Raw genomic sequence first — 15,901 nt, 5'->3', positions numbered from 1 at the left:
GGGATGAGCTGGAAGCCATTGTGCAGCAGGACAGCTATGATGTAGTTGCCATCACGGAAACGTGGTGGGATGACTGTCACGGCTGGAATGTTGCGGTGGATGGCTATAAGCTCTTCAGAAGGGACAGGCAAGGAAGGAGAGGCAGGGGTGTGGCTCTCTACATTAGGGAATGCTTTGATTGTATAGAGCTAGATTCCAGTGATGGTAAAGTCGAGTCTTTATGGGTAAGGTTGAAGGGGAAGGGAAATACGGGAGATGTTGTGCTGGGAGTATGCTATAGACCACCCGGCCAGGATGAGGAGACGGATGAAGTCTTCTATAAGCGGCTGGCTGACGTCTCGCAATCGCCAGCCCTTGTTCTGGTTGGGAACTTCAACCTGCTGGGTATCTGCTGGAAATACAACACAGCAGAGGGCAGGCAGGCTCGGAGGTTCCTTGAGCGCATGGAAGAGAACTTCCTGACACAACTGGTAGGGGAGCCTACCAGAGGAGGTGCCTCGCTAGACCTACTGTTCACAGAGAAGGACTAGTGGGAGATGTGGTGGTCGGAGGTCGTTTTGGGTTTAGTGATCATGAAATGGTCAAGTTTTCAACTCGTAGCGATGTAAGGAGAGGGGTTAGCAAAACCTCCACCTTGGACTTCCGGAGGGCGGACTTTGGCTTGTTCAGGACACTGGTTGAGAGAGTCCCTTGGGAGACAGTCCTGAAGGGCAAAGGGGTGCAGGAAGGCTGGATGCTCTTCAAGAAGGAAATCTTAAAGGCCCAAGAGCAGGCTGTCCCCAAGTGTCGCAAGTCTAAAGGGCGGGGAAAATGGCCAGTCTGGATGAATAAGGAACTTCTGATGGGACTTAGGAACAAAAGGAGGGTTTACCACCTTGGGAAGAAGGGACAGGCAACTCAGGAGTACAGAGATCTCGTTAGGTTATACAGGGAGAAAATTAGGAAGGCGAAAGCCCAGCTGGAGCTCAACTTGGCCACTAACATTAAGGACAACAAAAAAAGTTTTTATAAATACATCAACAAAAAGAGAGCCAGGGAGAACCTCCATCCCTTACTGGATGCGGGGGGAAAAGTTGCAACCAATGACGAGAAGGCTGAGATACTTAATGCCTTCTTTGCCTCCGTCTTCAATAGTCACACCAGCTATCCCCAGGGTGCTCAGCCTCCTGAGCTGGAAGATAAGGATGGAGAGCAGAACAACCCACCCATAATCCAGGAGGAAGTAGTCAATGATCTGCTTCTGCACCTAGACACACATAAGTCGATGGGGCCGGATGGGATTCACCCAAGAGTACTCAGGGAGCTGGTGGGAGAGCTCACCAAGCCCCTCTCCATCATTTATCAACAGTCTTGGTCAACAGGGAGGTACCAGATGACTGGAGGCTGGCTAATGTGACACCCATCTACAAGAAGGGTCGGAAGGAGGATCTGGGGAACTACAGGCCTGTCAGCCTGACCCCGGTACCAAGAAAGATCATAGAATCATAGAATCATAGGGTTGGAAGGGACCTCTGTAGATCATCTAGTCCAACCCCCTGCCAGAGCAGGGTCACCCAGAACAGGTGGCACAGGAACATGTCCAGGTGGGTTTTGAATGTCTCCAGAGTTGGAGACTCCACCACCTCTCTGGGCAGCCTGTTCCAGTGCTCTGCCACCCTCAGGGTAAAGAAGTTCCTCCTCATGTTTAGGTGGAACTTCCTATGTTCAAGTTTGTGCCCATTACCTCTTGTGCTGTCCCCGGGCACCACTGAAAAGAGCCTGGCCCCATCCTCCTGACACCCCCCCTTTCAGTATTTATAAGTGTTGATAAGGTCCCCCCTCAGACGTCTTTTTTCCAGACTGAAGAGACCCAAATCCCTCAGCCTTTCCTCATAAGAGAGGTGTTCCAGTCCCCTAATCATCTTTGTAGCTCTCTGCTGCACCCTTTCCAGCAGTTCCCTGTCCCTCTTGAACCAGGGAGCCCAAAACTGGACACAGTACTCCAGGTGCGGCCTCACCAGGGCAGAGTAGAGGGGGAGGATGACCTCCCTTGACCTGCTGGCCACACTCTTCTTGATGCACCCCAGGATGCCATTGGCCTTCTTGGCCACAAGGGCACATTGCTGACTCATGGTCATCCTGTTGTCCACCAGGACTCCCAGGTCTCTCCCCACCGAGCTGCTCTCCAGCAGGTCACCCCCAACCTGCCTGGTGCATGGGGTTGTTCCTCCCCAGGTGCAGCACCCTACACTTGCCCTTGTTGAACTTCATAAGGTTTCTCTCTGCCCAGATCTCCAACCTGTCCAGGTCTCTCTGTATGGTGGCACAGCCTTCCGGTGTGTCAGCCACCCCACCCAGCTTGGTGTCATCAGCAAACTTGCTGAGGGTGCACTCTATCCCCTCATCCAGGTCATTGATGAATATATTGAACAGGACTGGACCCAGTACTGACCCCTGGGGAACACCATTCGTCACTGGTCTCCAACTAGACTCTGTGCCTCTAATCACAACCCTCTGAGCTCTATCTTTCAACCAGTTTTCTATCCACCCCACTGTCCATTCATCTAACCCACACTTCCTAAGCTTCCCTATGAGGATGCTGTGGGAGACCGTGTCAAACGCCTTGCTTAAGTCAAGGTAGACCACATCTACCGCCCTCCCCTCATCTATCCATCTAGTCATGCCATCATAGAAGGCTATCAGATTAGTCAGACATGATTTCCCCTTGGTGAATCCATGCTGAGTACTTCTGATACCTTTCCTTTCCTCCACGTGCCTTGAGATGACACCCAGAACGAGCTGTTCCATCATCTTTCCAGGGATGGAGGTGAGGCTGACCAGCCTGTAGTTCCCCGGCTCTTCCTTTTTGCCTTTCTTGAAGACTGGAGTGGCACTGGCTTTCCTCCAGTCCCCAGGCACCTCGCCTGTTCTCCAGGACTTTTCAAAGATGATGGAGAGCGGCCCAGCAATGACTTCTGCCAGCTCCCTCAGCACTCTCGGGTGCATCCCATCAGGGCCCATGGACTTGTGAATATCTAGATGATCTAATTGGTCCCTCACTCGATCCTCCTCAACCCAAGGGAAGTCTTCTTCTTTCCCTGTTACTTTATTCAATGCCTGGGACTCCTGAGGGCTGGGCCGAGCAGAAAAGACCGAAGCAAAGAAGGCATTCAGTAACTCTGCCTTCTCCACATCCTCCGTCACCATGACTCCTGCCTCATTCAGCAGTGGGCCTACAACTTCTCTGGTCTTCCTTTTGCTTCCAATATACTTGTAGAAGCTCTTTTTGTTGTGCTTGATGTCCCTAGCCAGGTCTAATTCCAAGGCGGCCTTGGCTTTCCTTGTTTCATCCCTGCACGCTCTGGTGGCATTCTTGTAATCCTCCCAAGGGGTCAGTCCCTTCTTCCACTTATTATAAACTTCCTTCCATGGAAAAGCCCGGCAGAAAAGGACCTGGGGCTGCTGGTGGAGGGCCAGCTTAACATGAGCCAGCAGTGTGCCCAGGTGGCCAAGAAGGCCAACAGCATTCTGGCTTGTATCAGGAATAATAGCGTGGCCAGCAGGAGCAGGGAAGTGATGGTGTCTCTGTACTGGGCACTGGTGAGGCCTCACCTCGAGTGCTGTGTTCAGTTCTGGGCCCCTCTGTACAGGAGGGACATTGAGGTGCTGGAGCGTGTCCAGAGGAGAGCTACCAGGCTGGTGAGGGCTCTGGAGACCAGGGCATATGAGGAGAGGCTGAGGGAGCTGGGCATGTGGAGCTTGGAGAAGAGGAGGCTGAGGGGAGACCTCATTGCCCTCTACAGCCACCTGAAAGGAGGGTGGAGAGAGGTGGGGGTTGGCCTCTTCTCCCAGGGGAATAATGACAGGACCAGAGGAAATGGGCTGAAGCTGCAGCAGGAGAGGTTTAGATTAGATATTAGGAAGAATTACTTTACTGACAGAGTGGTCAGGCACTGGAACAGCCTGCCCAGGGAGGGGGCTGAGTCACCATCCCTAGAGGTGTTTAACAAACGTCTAGATGTGGCACTTCAGGGCATGCTCTAGTGGCAGAGATTGTAGGTTGTTTGGTTGGACTTGATGATCTCAAAGGTCCTTTCCAACCATGAAGATTCTATGATTCTATGATCCGCGGTGTCTTCAGAGAGCGTAAGCCACCACCTGATTTACAGGAGCACCGTGCTGCTTGCACCACTGCTACCGTGATGGTTGGTAAAGAAATGCAACCCAAGACGACTTCTTAACAGAAGGGAAAAGAAAAAAGAAAGCATTAAGGCGCTTTTTTTTTTGTTTTGTTACAAATTTAATTTCAAGATTAAAAATGCTCTCCCGTTTATCTCTGAGTTAGACTGAAACCAAACCAAAACAAAGCAGTTCTTCAGATGCTGCCTCTCTTCTTCCCTTATGCTTTGCTGCAGGGAGAAGGAAAACAGAGTCTGGGGAAAACCCTCAGCTGCAAATAAGGAAAATTAATTCAGCTGGGAGATATTAACGACTTCCTCCCAGAGCTGATAGTGAAATTTTCCCCATTAAAACAGGCTCCAGGAAAAAAGTCTGCTTCCTAGAAATAAAGCGTTTCTTTGCGTACTTTTCAGCATCGCATTTCCTCTTCTTCCAGTGGATCGGAGGGATTTCACCAAGGCATGACATGACGGAATAGGCAGCGATATCATGTCGGTTTGGTCACTGGAGGTCTTTTCCTGGCGACCGACATGATGGATTGGTAATGCTCAAAAAAATTAAAAAGTTGTCCTGTCCGATGCAGTTTATATAGTGCATATTCTTCTGTGCAGAGATGCAGGCCATGCTGACCAGCTCTCGGAGGGCAAGGCAGGGCTAGAGAAAAGGTCTCACACACCCTTGCAGAGAGCCTGGAGGCTTCCTCTTGGAGTTGCTCCAAAACCCTGCTCCGATATCCACCTTATTTTGGAGCTGGGATGTGACAAGAGGTCTTGTCCCGCACGCAGCACGGCTCCGGGATGCAGCCAAGGCTCTGGGGAGTTGGAGGACTTCTCTAGAACTAGATGGGCTGTTCCTGAAGCGCTGGGAAAAAGGTCAGGGGTGTCAGAGAGCCAAAGCGCTGCTGCGTGCAAGCGTGGCAAAGGTAGCCACCTGCATCCTTGCTGCCATTGCTCTGTGGGGGAAAGAGAGGAGATTTCAGAGAAGAGGAAGGCTGGAGGAAGGCTTCCAACCTTGGACACAACCCCTCACGCCCAAGGAGGAGAGCAACGATGTGTCCGAAGCATCTCCTGCCACCACCTGCAAGAAATCCTTTATGGGACAGCTTGTTTAATAGCTGCAACAACGAAAATGTCCCTGTGCAGGTCTTTGTTGGTGAAGAACAAGGTTTTCTTCATCTCAGTGCTCAAGTCCCCTGCTGATGGCTTGGAGCCATCACCTGTCTTGTTGTGGACATCAGCTCCGCCAGACTTAGTGTGTGCTTGCAGATCCCAGCGCTAGGGAAGCTTGGCCTCCACCGCACCTCTGGGCAAGGATGAACCCCAGAGCCAGAAGGTGGGACTGAAGCCAAAACTCGACCCAAAAGTCAGATTGTCACTGGGGTGAGGGATGCTCTGCTAACCCCAGACGGATGTTCCGTGGCCTTGGCGGAGGCTCCAAGAGTCAGAAATGAGATCTGACACAACAAAACCCCCCAAACCGTCCCCACCTGAGACCACAATTAGTCTCAGAAGAGGGGTCAAGGCTTGAGTGGATCGGTGGGAACCGCACCACCACCCTGAATCACACGGTTGGGAAGCCACCCCAATTACGAGCCGGGGTCGGGAGCAGAAGCAAAGGGCCGGGGAGCTGCGGGCAGGAGATCCGGCTATGGGACGTTCCTCGCTCGCTTCCACTGAAGTTTAGCGCTCGGGTTGTCCCTCCCAGGTGCGATAGCTCAGAACAGTCACAGAGAAGAGCGACCCCCCCAAGCGACCCGAGCGGCTCGTGAAGGCTCCCGATTCAGAATCACGATCTCAAAGGAGACGTACGTGAGTCAAAGGGAGCTTCTTCACAACCAGCCGGCAGTCGGACGGCAGCGTTCCCGTACACTGTGGCGCAGAACAAGGGAGGGTGGCCCCATCCTTCGCAGCCTCGCTCATCAGCTCCACCCGAAGGAAATGCTCCTAAGAAACAAGAAAAAAAAATAAAAGGCACAACAACACTCGGAGGGAGCTGAGTTACTGGAACATGTTTCTTCTTTTTTTTTTTTTTTTTTTAACGCCTTGCATCATGATGGTTTTCTTTAAAAAAATCAACCGAACCAAAAAAACCCCAAACCCGTGGAGGGAACAAAAAAATCAAGCAGAAGCCAGCAGCAGCTCGTGAGGAAGGAAGCGAAGTAAGAGCTGGCAATTGCTGCAGACAGAAAAGGGAACCCACGCGCTCGCAGGATCTGTGGAAGACAACACCCAAAATGCACGGACTGCGGAAAAAAATGCTGCAACTTCGTGTCTTGCTATTGAAATCACGGTGCGGAGCAGCGTGAACTGAGGAAAAGACATGACCTCAGGGTATTCACGCCCAGCGTGAATCTTAAGATCAGGGTGAATCCTGTGATAACCTTTTATGCTTCTCTATCACACCCCCCCCTCCAAACATACTAATCGGAGATGGGCAGATTTTATAGGTAGTGGGTGCTGCCTCTCTTAGCACCTTTTTAAATTGTCAGCACCCATCCTGCCCGAGACGTTTGGAAGAGATTTGGATGCAGAAGGTGGGAATGCGACTGCAAGAGCCCCGTCATTTAGAATCACGGAATCACAGCAGGGATTGGGTTGGAAGGGAATTTTAAAGGCCACCTAGTCCAACACCCTGCCATCTTCAACTAGACCAGGCTGCTCAGAGCCCCGTCCAACCTGGCCTTGAACATCTCCAGGGATGGGGCAGCCACAGCTTCTCTGGGCAACCTGGCCCAGGGGCTCACCCCCCTCACAGCCAAGAATTTCTTCCTGACATCTAACTTAAATCTCCCCTCTTTCAGTGTAAAACCCTTCCCCCTCGTCCCATGGCTCCCCTCCCTGATCCAGAGTCCCTCCCCAGCTTTCCTGGAGCCCCTTTAGGGACTGGAAGGGGCTGGAAGGTCTCCCCGGCGCCTTCTCTTCTCCAGGCTGAACCCCCCCAGCTCTCTCAGCCTGTCCCCACAGCAGAGGGGCTCCAGCCCTCCCAGCATCTCCGGGGCCTCCTCTGGCCCCGCTCCAACAGCTCCGTGTCTCTCCTGTGCTGAGGCCCCAGCGCTGGAGGCAGCACTGCAGGGGGGTCTCCCCGAGCGGAGCAGAGGGGCAGAATCCCCCCCTCGCTCTGCTGCCCACGCTGCTGGGGATGCAGCCCAGGCTGCGGGGGGTTTCTGGGCTGCCAGCACACGTTACTGGCTCGTGTTGAGCTTCTCGTCCACCAACACCCCCAAGTCCTTCTCCTCAGGGCTGCTCTCCACCCCTTCAGCCCCCAGCATGTATGGATACTAGGTCTTGCCCCAACCCATGTGCCGAACCCTGCACTTGGCCTTGTTGAACATCATGAGGTTCACACGGGCCCAATTCTCCAGCCTGTCCACTTCCCTCTGGGATGGCAGCCCATCCCTCAGGCTTGTCGACTGCTTACCTCGGAAAGATTTCACTTACCCCAGCCAATGCTAGAAGATGTTCCAGGGACTTTGACATTAGCAAACACTTCTTCGCACGTGTCACTGCGACATAGAGCAGGTTCCATTCATCCTCAGGATACATGCCTGGGTTGGAGGAAAGGTCATCAATAGCTTTAGAAAACAAGAACAAACAGCTCTGCCATTCTTCTAATGCTTCAGCTAGTAATTCTAGAAGGACACTCGGTGCTTCTCCGGCAGAGCATGAGCCTGCAGAGCAGCACAGCTCTGCAGCGCTCTCCTGTGTTTGCTGTGCAGTTTCTGACACCACCGATAGCTCCTGCCTCCTTCCATGTTCCTCCCTCCGGGCAAAGGCAGGACTCTACCTGCAGCTCGCTGCTACGTGTTTTTCCACCTCCCAGGCACAGACTTGGCCCTGGAGGAGTTTCTCAGTCTCTAGATTGACTCTGCAGGCTCCTCTCTGCATACTGGGACGAGACCGGCTCTTCCAGAGCATGAACTCTGGCACCTAAGTAAAGCAGCGTCTTTCATGGAATCACAGAATCATCGAATCGCCTCGGTTGGAAGGGACCTTTCAGATCATCGAGTCCAACCATCAACCCAACACTGACAAAAACCACCACTAAACCATATCTCTAAGCGCCACGTCTACCCGTCTTTTAAATCCCTCCAGGGACGGTGCCTCAACCACTTCCCTGGGCAGCCTGTTCCAAGGCTTGATAACCCTTTCAGTGTAAAAATGTTTCCGAATATCCAGTCTAAACCTCCCCCGGCGCAACTTGAGGCCGTTTCCCAAGTGTGGAGTTGGTCTTTCTCTGTTGCTAGAGGGCTACAAGCTCGACTGCAGGAATATTCTCCTGCTCCTCTCTTGCTGTGAAGGAAACTAGATCAATGATCACTAGGACAGCCAGTGGCACTTGACAATGCCAAGGATGGGCTTGCAGGACAAGCGCCGGCAGCATGCTTTGCTTTCCCACTTTCAGATCAGGGTGGGTACCACATAGAGCCGCTCCCTTACCGATACTGAAGTTCGTTCTTCTCTGGTAATCTCCACTGAGACACGGTACTTTCACAAAGTCATCCGCAACCAGCACCATGTCGAACTCCAGGCCTTTGGCTTGATGGACAGTACCTATTAGGTAATCTGCAACCAGCACACGTTGGGAACAAGAAGGAAACGAAAAAGAAAAAAAAGATCAGTCGTGGCAGCAATAATGGTATTTTTAATCTCACGAGGCGCCAAGTCAAATGAGATTATTTCATTCTGCATTCATTTCACTTCTCCCCAAATATAAACCAGAAGCAAAGCAGCTCTGTCGGGAATCTGACTGCTGAAGACAAGTTCCCTGCCAAGGAAAATCCCCGGTTTTCAGCAGCCTGTGCTTCAGCCCCAACCCCCAAACAGGAATGCTCTTTATTTGGTGAATTTTTTACTGGATTGCTTTGTCCCCTCCCCAGATTTTAGTCAGCAAATTTCCCTCCTTCCAACAGGAACCCCAAAAAGCAGGATAAAGTCCTAGGGCTTTCCAACTGCAGGACATATTGCTAGAGGCAAATAAACCTTTGGGCACAAAGTCACACTGAGTGTCCTGGTTTGAGGTGAACAGAACCAACTTTCTGTTTAGTAATTTTACTTCTTAGCTAAGCCTCTTCTAACTCCCTGAAATCAACAGCACGCGGTGCAGAAAACTGTCCGTTTTCAGAGTGACAAACCCAAGGTTTATAGTTAACCCAAGGAATGGTAAGCAGAGAGGCTCTTGCTTATGCTTACTGCTATAATAACAAAGGTCGGCTCATTTTGTTATTTGCCCCGTTGGAGGGTCGGAAACAGAAATGCTCCTCCCACCTGTGGGGAGGAGCGGACAGGACAGGCGACCCAAAATTGACCAACAGGGGTATTCCATCCCATCTGCCCCACGCCTGGTGTAAAAGCTGAGGGATCAAAGGGTCAACAGCTCTTTCTTCAATGGCCGACGTCCGAGGAGGACCCTGTCTGTTCGTCTGCCTTTGATCCCGATCCGTGTGTTCCTGACTCCAGCTCTGGAATCCAGTTCCCGTCTGTCGCTGAGTCCAGTCTGGGACTTTCCCAGTGCCTGCCAGTGATGTCATTCTGGGAGCTTCATACAGTTTTGTATATATTGTATCTATTTTATTATTTTCTTTTTATTTTCTTATTAATATTTCATTAAAGTAGTTTAGTTCCTTCTAAACTCCTAAATCTCTTTATCCCTCCTCTTCCTCTCCTTGGAGTGAGAGGCTGGGGGAGAGCATCTGTCTCTCGTCATTGCCCAATCCGTCCCAAACCCCGACACTGAGCAATCCTTTGGCAGCAGATTGATTGCACTGAACTCCACCCGGCATCCCAGACGTACCCCAAAAGCTGCTGTTCAACTTCCTTTCTCCCTAAAAGGCTCGACTTGATCCAAATGTAGCTTTTTTTGCAGAACGAGCTGGTTTCAGCACTGAAGCTGGATTGAAAAAAGACCTGAATTTGCTCCTCTATCAAAGACACAGCTCGTCCTTACCTGCCATGGCTTCTTGTGACACATGGCTGCTCTCAATCTTCTGCACCAGCTCAGGGATCCGCTCTTTGTATTTCTCCACTATCGCAATCTTCACTTCCAGGTCTTTGTCATCGATGCGCTCTGCATATTCCTTTAACCCAAAGAAGCCCTGAGTCTCTTCCCATCTTTTGATAAAGGAGTCATTTATAACAAGGTTCGCTGAAAAGAAAGTAGCAGATAACATGAATTTATCTGACAGACGCATAGCATGGTGGGTTTTAATTCTAATCAAATTTCAGAGTACGTTTGAGGGAATTTCAGAGTATATATGAGGGAAGGCAAGTGTGGGGCAGCGGACGGACCGCTGCCGTGGGATGCAGGGTCTTGGGATGTACTCCTTGCGCCGTGATGGGTGGTTTTCGCTCAGGATTTTCTCTTTACTGATGCAAAACACCATCAAATCTCGATATTTTCATCAGAGCGGGTAGTTTCACAAAGCAGCATCACTTTGAGATACAGAGCTGGTGTACTATGAAGGGTATGGAAGTTTACGGAGCTCAGCAGTTGGCAAACATTCCCTAAGCTCACTTATCTCTAGAGCACGTGTCCTAGAAAGTCTGCACAACCTTCGTCCCCAGAGATATTTGGAAATTGAAGGAAAAAGACGCCAAAAAGTCTGAAAAGAGTCTAATTTGACTTTAGAGCGGCTCAGGCTGGAGCAGGAGCTCAGGGCAGACACAGCCTCAAGGCCCTTCCGACATGCATTGTTCTCTTTTTTTACCCAGATGGCAAGGAGTTTTCTTGGTAGCTCACCTTCCAACGAACAAATAACACCACCCATCTAATCAGTCACTCGTGGCAGTTCAGTAAGTCCCGTGCCCCACATATAACGATATTTGCCTACTGTTGCCAGGACAGGGGGGAATTTTCAATGCCGGATTTATTTCCTAAATTATATCCACTAGTGAAAGGAAAGCACGCGGGAGAGGATTCAACACACCGGGTTTGGAAACACAACAAAACAGGAAAAGCCTAAGACAAATGAAAAATGAAGTCAAATCGGAAAACACGGGGAAAAAAACCCAATCTATGAGTTTACTGGGTCTTGCAGTCAGGAAAAGGCATCGCAGAGGAAAGGTGGGGAGCGCTGCATGAAGCAAGCCCCACGACTTCAGCATTTCTGGTATTAACACCAGCCACTGAAGCAGCCGAAATAGCACAGCCCATGACGCTGCCATCGAGAAGTCAGTTTTCACCCGATAACCGCATGAGGAAATTAAATATAAAACACCAAGAAGTGTGTTGCTTTCCATCATCCCAGCAAAAAATAAAAAAAACCAAAACCTGTGCGGCTGTAAGGAGGATGACACACGGAGAGAAGAGTGAGGATCTGTGATTCTGTGATCTACTCACCTTTTTTCCGTTCATCTGCCGGTTGACTGAGTTTCCAAATATCATAAATTCTGCTCAGGCCAAAACGGGCAAGCCCCTAAACCAAACAACAATTTCTCTCAATATACAGGAGTAAAGCTGCTGGGTTTGGTCATTTTAGCTTTTAATAGTTGCGTATTGCTCTGTTAAAATGAACTTTGAAAGTCTGCTGTGCCATAAATGCTGTTGGCCTATTGACTCCGCACCGTTCCGCAGGAAAGCCCCCCCTCCAGGGATGTCTGCATCCTCTTTCCTAAAACGACGGGCCACCACAAGGAAGATAAACTTGCTAAACTGACCGGAAATGTTTCGGTTTTGATGTAAACTGAAACAAAAGGCTTTTCTTTGGCATTCTTTACTTTCAGAAAATACTTTCACCCCCCCTTGTTTCCAAAATCAGTTTGTTTTGTTCCATCAAAAAAAGTATCAGTCTGAACTTAGACTTATTCCAAACTGCAAAGGCAGATGAGAATTTCGGTACTGGGCGGACAGTTCAATCACTCATTCTGTTACAATATGCATCTTTCTGGTACAAAAAAGGTTAAGAACTTAAAATATCAGCCTAAAATTCAAAAGATCAGGCTCGTCCTCAAACACATTCAGCACCAGGACAACTGTTCAAGTGCTGCTGTGGACGCTGTGGAAGGCTGTGGACGTTGTCTATCTGGACTTTGGTAAGGCCTTTGACACTGTCCCCCACAGCATTCTCCTGGAGAAGATGGTGAATCATGGCATAGACAAGTGTACTCTTCACTGGGTTAAAAGCTGGCTGGATGGCCGTGCCCAGAGAGTTGGGATCAATGGGGTGAAATCCTCTTGGCGGCCAGTCACCAGTGGTGTCCCTCAAGGCTCAGTTTTGGGGCCGGTTTTGTTTAATATCTTTATCAATGATCTGGATGAGGGGATTGAGGGCACCCTCAGTAAGTTCGCAGATGACACCAAACTGGGTGGGAGTGTTGATCTGCTTGAGGGTAGGAAGGCTCTACAGAGGGACCTGGACAGGCTGGATCCATGGGCCAAGGCCAGCTGTAGGAGGTTTAATAAGGCCAAGTGCCGGGTCCTGCATTTCAGTCACAACAACCCCAAGCAACGCTACAGGCTTGGGGCAGAGTGGCTGGAAAGCTGCCCGGCAGAAAAGGACCTGGGGGTGCTGGTGGAGGGCCAGCTTAACATGAGCCAGCAGTGTGCCCAGGTGGCCAAGAAGGCCAACAGCATTCTGGCTTGTATCAGGAATAGCGTGGCCAGCAGGAGCAGGGAAGTGATGGTGCCTCTGTACTGGGCACTGGTGAGGCCTCACCTCGAGTGCTGTGTTCAGTTCTGGGCCTCTCTGTACAGGAGGGACATTGAGGTGCTGGAGCGTGTCCAGAGGAGAGCTACCAGGCTGGTGAGGGCTCTGGAGACCAGGGCATAGGAGGAGAGGCTGAGGGAGCTGGGCATGTTTAGCTTGGAGAAGAGGAGGCTGAGGGGAGACCTCATTGCCCTCTACAGCCACCTGAAAGGAGGGTGGAGAGAGGTGGGGGTTGGCCTCTTCTCCCAGGTGAATAATGACAGGACCAGAGGAAATGGTCTGAAGTTGCGGCAGGGGAGGTTTAGATTAGATATTAGGAAGAATTACTTTACTGACAGAGTGGTCAGGCACTGGAACAGCCTGCCCAGGGAGGTGGCTGAGTCACCATCCCTAGAGGTGTTGAAGAAACGTCTAGATGTGGCACTTCAGGGCATGCTCTAGTGGCAGAGATTGTAGGTTGGCTGTTTGTGGGTTTTTTGTTTTTGTTTTTTTTTTTTGGTGTGTGTATGGTTGGACTCGATGACCTCAAAGGTCCTTTCCAACCATGAAGATTCTATTTCTGGGTGCAGAACATCTCAAATTAAATCATAGGTATTGAAGATTTGGAGTATGAAGATTAATGATTCCTCTGAGGCTTTTGAAATGTGGAGCCTTATTAAAACCTTCCTGCAGGTCAAGCACGTGAATTTCTGCAGATGTGCGCCCACGCACAATCTCCTTCTTCAGATACACGGGTGCTTTTTGCAAATGAAAATTCAGTGCAAACCTCAGAATTGTGGCTCCCTCAAGGGGTTAACGTTCAGCATTGCTGAAAATCTCAACTCCCCTCACCAGCAAGGCTGGTCAACCAAGTTTCCCTGACTATCCTGGGTGTATCGGGACAGGGACCAGACCATCACAGGACTGGAAATTAAGAAGAAGCCCAGCCCAGCCCAGCCCTCTGTGGCATCCACAAGCCCAAAGGTCACCTTCAGCTTCAACCATTGTCTTCGTCTTTCAAGAGAGCTTGAAAAACGCTTATCCTCTCAGGGCGCAGCCAACTGCCTTTCACGGCTTTTTAGGCTCAGCCTGCAATTACGGCTGATTTTCATGTCCCTAATGCGGGAATGCTGTGCCACTGCCGGTGGCCGAAGACAGTCAGCAGCGCTCCATCTAATGCAAATACTTTCAGCAAATTGTTACAGCCGGGTATCGCTCTTCCCCTGCCCCAGCCAGCAGAACGGAGCTGCTGCCGTCTCGTCTCGTGAAAAAAGGGACAGATGAGCCTAAAAAGGGACCCTCGCCTGCACAGATTTGAGGAACAGCTGCTCCAAATAACCCTTCCCCAGCCGCGACAGATTGCTGCCTTCTCCTTGAATATTAGTTTTAAACCTGGGTGCTACAGACAACAGCAGATCAGCCACATCTATTTCAAGGCACACGTAGGTGTCGCTGCTACAAGTGCTAACAGGCTTGGGGACTTGAGGTTGGGACCTGAAAGAGGCAGCGGCGATTTCCTCTTACCCCAATCACGTGTATTTTAATCAGCCGCTCTCTCCCAGTAAGTTTCACAGCATCCTCGAACACGTTAAAATTGCTTCGTGATAAGACCGTTATCTTCCCTTCCATGCTGCCTCTCACATCACCTGCAGGAAGAAATTCTCCGTTAGCCAGGACCGTTAGAAAGCAGGCGTCTAAAAAAACACAGATCTTCATAAATCAGGATTAATCCCGAGACACTTTGTTTATTATGCAGTAGCTCCATGACTCCCAGTCACTGACCGGAGCTAACCGAGATGAACGGTGCACCAAAACAACTTACCCTTTTGGTTTCCACCCACTAATGTCTTATTCCTGATCTTCTTGCAGACATCCAGAATGGTTGCTCCAACGTAAGCTATTTCAGGACCAAATCTGAAACTCTATGTGGAAAAAATGAAGGCAACGGCAAGAAAAGAAGAGGAACTTGTTATAACCTACAATATATGGAACTATACAATTCCCACACACCTTCTGGACAACGTTTCTCTTCGAAAAAGCACCCAAATCCTCCCAAACTATTCCTAGAAACCCTGGTCACTCTTCCCCAAGGCGATAGGAACTGTGCTGTGAGATGGGACTATCGTACAGGGCAAAATGTGGTTTCCAGCCTCTCCACCCCAACAACTGCCACCACCAAGACTCTTCCCCGTGGCACATCTGTCCTGCAGGGGCTGGAGGTGGTGGGACAGGAGCCAGGTCCCTCACTTGGCTGCTGGAGAGGTGACGGACCAAAGCAGCAGAGCAGGGCTGGAGGTTGCTCGTTATTATTTCCTGACCTGTAGATTCAGGGCCAACAGTCAAAACGTCGTGAAGTCAAAGCTCTAATCAAGTTTCACTAACACCCGGATTAAAAAACACCAGCGCCTTGGCTGAGCGCAACACTTCCACCAGCAAAGAGAAGTGGAACATCTCGTTACCCAACAAACTCCATGAGTGAGGTGATGCAAGGCTGGTCCCAAGGCTGTCACAAGATGCGCCACTGCAAATAAATGCAGTTCCCATTTCTATGTGCCTGTCCCTGGTTCCTGCCCCTCGTCAGGGCCGGCACGGAGCAAGGGGAAAAAGCAGCTCAGGTGGGTGGGCATTTTGGTGGCCATTGTGGCTTAGGAGCTGGTCGTGTTGCAGCTTGTTTGATTTAAGCTGATTCATTCTACAAGGACTCCCAAAGGGGAAGTTCCTCCCTTATATCAGCTGTGAGAATTGTGGAGCCATGTGGCTAATCGGGCCAAAAAATCAAATCGGGGTGAGCCTTCCGTTGGCGCAGCAGCAGGTTAGGTAATCCAGCCTGGAGTCACAAACATCACCTTGTGCTGAAAGAAGGCAGGAGCTCTCTCCCAGGGCAAACTCAGATCAGCTGAAGCTGCTGCTGAAAATTATGCCCCCGGCGGACAAACAGGGCAGGAGATATCACAGAAAAAGGGACACTGGTGGGACAGAGGTGCCAGAGTTTGTAGAGAGCCAGAAGAAAAGATCGTGTGTACAGCCGGCAAACTTCTCCTCCTTAATCAATGTGGTTTTATTTCAAGGAGGTCACTGCCAGAACAAAATTCATCTCCTTGTTTCTAACTCCATCTCCGTGCG

The 15,901-nt window shown here is 50.5% G+C and overlaps 1 protein-coding gene across 8 annotated transcripts in view; it reads right to left on the bottom strand.

Moving 5' to 3' along the window:
• Positions 1 to 4,030: 4,030 nt before the first annotated feature.
• FBH1 (F-box DNA helicase 1) overlaps positions 4,031 to 15,901 on the bottom strand; it is a 33,896-nt gene continuing 22,025 nt past the window's right edge. For 3 of the 8 annotated variants that reach the window (XM_054187241.1, XM_054187805.1, XM_054187910.1), the window contains exons 15-22: positions 14,601 to 14,700; positions 14,303 to 14,424; positions 11,494 to 11,569; positions 10,102 to 10,299; positions 8,595 to 8,720; positions 7,596 to 7,702; positions 5,967 to 6,101; positions 4,235 to 5,110 (exon numbers count right to left, since the gene is read on the bottom strand). In XM_054187241.1, the coding sequence (XP_054043216.1) occupies positions 4,997 to 5,110; positions 5,967 to 6,101; positions 7,596 to 7,702; positions 8,595 to 8,720; positions 10,102 to 10,299; positions 11,494 to 11,569; positions 14,303 to 14,424; positions 14,601 to 14,700 (978 nt within the window). In that variant the 3' untranslated portion in view covers positions 4,235 to 4,996. Of the gene's footprint in view, positions 5,111 to 5,966; positions 6,102 to 7,595; positions 7,703 to 8,594; positions 8,721 to 10,101; positions 10,300 to 11,493; positions 11,570 to 14,302; positions 14,425 to 14,600; positions 14,701 to 15,901 lie in introns of all 8 variants that reach the window. The other 5 variants (XM_054188159.1, XM_054188333.1, XM_054188079.1 and 2 more) reach the window with 5 other exon arrangements.

This window comes from Rissa tridactyla, chromosome 1, assembly GCF_028500815.1.
Source record: "Rissa tridactyla isolate bRisTri1 chromosome 1, bRisTri1.patW.cur.20221130, whole genome shotgun sequence".
Taxonomy (NCBI): domain Eukaryota; kingdom Metazoa; phylum Chordata; class Aves; order Charadriiformes; family Laridae; genus Rissa; species Rissa tridactyla.
This window is presented reverse-complemented; position numbering and strand designations above follow the sequence as displayed.